Consider the following 5000-nt stretch of genomic DNA (forward strand, 5'->3'; position numbering starts at 1 on the left):
ATGTTCAACATTTATGAAAAAAAAAATCATAGTATGCAACATTATATGGGAAAAATAGAGAATAAAATTATATTGCTAAAGACTTGACATAAATATATAACAAATCTCTGAACAGATTTCTTTTCATTCATCAATATAGAAAAACAGGGTAAAAAAAATGTGACTTCTTATTTCAGAACTTCAGAATTACCTTATAAACTTTTCCGTAGGCTCCATCCCCCAATTCTCCCACAATATCCCAAAAGTCTTCTGGGTTATCAAGGCGCACATTGTGGAAGAGCTTTTTCTTTTTTGCAGATGAGCCACCTTTGAAAATGTCCTTGAATTTGGAGATGAGTGGCATTGTTCCAGCAGATCTGTGATTTAGATCACATGGTATTCACTTCACTCTGAAATATGATCAATAATCATTAATCACAACATCAGATAAATTTCACATATGCACTTACAGATATTCATATACACACATCTACAGATGTATATATAGTACTCCAAGAGCATGTTACTTTCATACACATCAACATACTTAAATGTATATAAAGTTTGGCTCATGTCTTCTTTACATTTACCATTTGTCTCTAGGATTAACCCTGCTATCAGAAGAGATCAAATTATACTTATACTAACACTCATCTCTAAAACACTAATAGTAAAGATCAAATATTTAGTCAATGCTTATAAATTTTATACATCATTTGATAAACCTACTGCATATATTCCTGGATATATTGGATACATCACCTAAAATATCCCAGTTATAGTTATTATTCCTCCCAAAAATTAACCCAATTCATCTAGATTTGGATCACTGAATAATGGTCTTCATTTTCAGTAGGAGTAACTTTCTAAGTTGCTGCAACTTAAGCCACTCTAGACGGGTGGTACAGTACTGTACCTCTCATTCAAAAGCCCAGTGGCCGGGCGGCACAGTATTGTGCCAGCCATTCAATTGATTTAGGCCTAATAATTTGAACGCCCCGGCATTGGGACATTCAAGGCTAGAATTCCCCCGTCGTGGATGGGTTAAGGCATGCAGAAACTACAAATCTAATTTCCTTCACAATAGTTTTCAACACTTTTCATATTTTTTAATTTATCAAATAAAATGTCAAAGAAAACAAAATGATTGATTCAGGACCTTCCATTGATATTCCATAATACATTTCACTAACAAATAAAGATGATTCTATCAAAAAAATTCATCCATTCATGTTCAAATCTCAAACATACATAGACTACATGTACTGTCATCTGATATCTCTTAAGACCTTTATAGAAGAACATACCATACTCATGTATTCACATCCTGTGTGATAATGTGAGACCAAGTAGTATGTTTTCATGGTTGAAAAAATAACACTAGGTCCTTGGTATAATGTTTGCTGGGATAAATGTATATATTTGCTATTAGCAACTCAAGCTCAAAGATGTTTACTTGTGTCTTATGTACTATGAGGTTCTGCTTACTGATCTTGAAGGGGATTTACAAGTTTCTTTTGAATTGCAAACTTATTTTTGTAATACTACTTTCTCATGAATAAAGGAAAGGTCACATGGATGTCATACAACTTGGGTAAGGCAGAAAAAGAAAAAAAAAATGTAGAGCATCTTTTACAAAAATACTACAGAATGTGTGTTCCAGTCACCACAAATCTTTCATGACTGATTTGTTTAAGGTAAAACTTCTTCTGCTTTGTGTCAAGTACTGCTTCATAGCAGATACACATGTGGAGAGCGATAACTTGTGAAAATGGAGGAGTCTTTAATTTGAGTAACAGGTATATACATAAGTTACTGTATGTAATAACACACAAATTAAACATGGTGGGTAAGAGAGTACTAATTCCTTTTGTCAAAGTGATATTCCAAATTTCATTTCTGGTAAACACATCACTGTATAATTCATACTTACAATGTAAAATAATAATAATAGTAATAATAATAATAATAATAATAATAATAATAATAATAATAATAATATTAACAATAACAATAACAATAACAATAATAACAACAACAACAACAACAACAACAACAACAACAACAACAACAACAATAATAATAATAATAATAATAATAATAATAATAATAATAATAATAATCTCAAACTACAAATTTGGGTATGCATCAGTGTGCAGGGAGGGATGCAATGATTATGAATCAATTTCAAGGCAAATCATTGGCATTTAGGACACCAGGTGGGATGTGTGTATATATAACATACTAGGGGTGGGGTAGAGTGCTGAGTGGAATCCATTCTTTTCACAACAAAGGGAGTTGCTCTATATAGGCAAGGAGTTTTGTGGCTCCAAACATGCTAGATCTCTATCTACAGCATTCTGAAGTTGGCTCAAACCCTCATTCCTTTAATGCTTTTATTGAAAGAAAAGTATTGGCTTGTCCAGAATCAAACACTTGGGGAAAAACTATTGTCCTCGCACTTCTAATTTTTGGCTTACACAGGCAACCTTGAAATTAAACCAAGTAAAGTTCCCATATTTTCTTACATCAACAGGTTCATAAGAGATTTGATAGCTTTACTGAGATCTAGGGATTAAGTACATTGACCTTCTCCTTACTGATAAAGCTACAAGGGTCCATTCACTTTCATATTGCATTTTTCCCTTTGTTGAAAGCAAGTTATTCTTTCCTGCAGTTGTGTAACTAGGCCATCATACAAAATGTTAATTAGTAAAATTTTGCTAATATATCATAAATGGACTCATATCAATCATAAATCTAGAGAATAATAGAAAATAAACACAATTTAAGATACCCAGCCCAGGCTGAACATCTTAATTTAAGATGAGGCCTATCTCGATAGGGTTCAGAGAAGAGTGCCAGTATCTAATAAAAAAAAAGAAGTCTAGAGCAAAATACACTGAAACTATCTTTTATTTGATAGGATGGATATGAAATGAAATGCCCAATGAAATATAATTATTCTTAAAGGTGTAACTTTTAGATTTCATCATTTGAACTCAAGTAAACTCCACTTTGGAACTCCTTCAGTAGCAATAAAAAAATCCTCTAGGGAGTATAAAGGTACTAAAAAGAATTCAAATAATTACCATTTCCATACATTTCTACTCAATGAATCGTGATCCTTTCTGAATGCAATATAGCCTCTAAATAACCCTAATTTTCATTCCTTCAATAAAACTTCCTCAGTGCCCATATAACAAAGTCTACAATGACATTTCACATTACAACTACAAACAAGTCCATATATCTAACCCATTGCAGGTAAGAATGCATGTATACATGCATTATGATTTGGCTTTACACATAGATAGTTCTATAAGCATTTAATCAGCATGGAATCAATTAGTAGGCCTACCTGACCTTGACCTCACTTGCTTATCCAAATTTTAGAATTTAGGTTGGAAATATAGTTTAATCTTCCTTGCTATAACCATTATTTATGAACACATGGATAAAATGCATCCATCTTCTTGTCTGGACCACAAAATAGACAACATCTGCCACATGTTCAGCACAAAAGACAGGTTTTAATTCGGAGGGAGGATGCATCATGTGACATATCTTGGCTTTTTTGCTCTCATTCATTCACTCCTTAAAATACTAGTTTTTTTATGATTTGGTAAATAATTTATGTGCCTTCTGACATGCTTTTTCAATATTGTTGTTGACTAAAATTGTAATACAGAGTCCATTAAATTCTTTACACTTAGCCTGACAGAAGTGTAACCTTTTTATCAGAAGACATGAAGCAATTTTCCTTAGTAGCCAAATAGAAAAATAATGAACAATCACAACAAAAAAGAAATAAAGAGTTGGAGAAGAGGAATCCCGCCTGTGCTTCCAGATGCCAGTGCCATAGCACAATACAACCATACTGGCACTTACTCTAATTCACTTTCCAAGTCTCATTTTGCTTGCAGATCCTACTTTATAGCCAAAGGTCTGCATATTGCTGTGTATCATTGCTCTTAGGAATTTATGTTTGGTAGAGATGGTGGAAGGATGCTACTCAAGCCTTCTTTCTAGCTGGCACAAGGAGAGTGGTGCCTTCCATGTTTTAGATTTGTAAACTAAATCTGTATTTCAGTAATTATGGTAGATATAGTGATCATTTCCATCATCTTTCACTAAATATGTCAATCACTCTTAGTAGGACTGAAAAAAGGACAAAAAAGTTTGAGAAGTTAAAAAAAAAAAAAAAAAAAAAAAAAAATCCTACTTGTAGTACACCTAAATCACCCAGGCCCTCAAATTACTTTCTATAGTAGGCACCTTCAGATCACCAATATCCAATGGGTTAATATGATTATGATAATGATAATGCTGATAACTCTAATAATAACAATAACAACAGTAATAACAAAATAACAACAATTATAATAATGATAATAATGATAATAATAATAATAATAATAATAATAATAATAATAATAATAATAATAATAATAATAATAATAATAAAATAATAATAATAATAATAATAATAATAATAATAATAATAATAATAATAATAATAATAATAATAATAATAATAATGATAATAATAATAATGATAATAATAATAACAATAATAATAACAATAATAATAATAGTAATAGTAATAATAATAATAACAACAATAATAGTAGTAGTAGTAATAGTAGTAGTAGTAGTAGTAGTAGTAGTAGTAGTAGTAGTAGTAGTAGTAGTAGTAGTAGTAGTAGTAGTAGTAGTAGTAGTAGTAATAGAAATAGTAGTAGTAGTAGTAGTAGTAGTAGTAGTAGTAGTAGTAGTAGTAGTAATAGTAATAGTAATAGTAATAGTAATAGTAATAGTAATAGTAATAGTAATAGTAATAGTAATAGTAATAGTAATAGTAATAGTAATAGTAATAGTAATAATAATAATAATAATAATAATAATAATAATAATAATAATAATAATAATAATAATAATAATAATAATAATAATAATAATAATAATAATAATAACAATAAAATAACAACAACAATAAGGATAATAGCTAACATAAAAAA

At 30.1% G+C, this 5000-nt stretch overlaps 1 protein-coding gene across 1 annotated transcript in view; it reads right to left on the minus strand.

Annotated features, from left to right (window-relative positions):
* Positions 1 to 5000, minus strand: part of Slik (Sterile20-like kinase) — a 52614-nt gene that overhangs the window by 41306 nt on the left and 6308 nt on the right. The window contains exon 2 of the mRNA XM_086542924.1: positions 191 to 389. Within this exon, the coding sequence (XP_086399050.1) occupies positions 191 to 343 (153 nt within the window). The 5' untranslated portion in view covers positions 344 to 389. The remainder of the gene's footprint in view (positions 1 to 190; positions 390 to 5000) is intronic.

Source organism: Penaeus japonicus, unplaced genomic scaffold (assembly GCF_977035675.1).
Source record: "Penaeus japonicus unplaced genomic scaffold, GWHDUDI00000001_assembly GWHDUDI00000013, whole genome shotgun sequence".
Taxonomy (NCBI): Eukaryota; Metazoa; Arthropoda; class Malacostraca; order Decapoda; family Penaeidae; genus Penaeus; species Penaeus japonicus.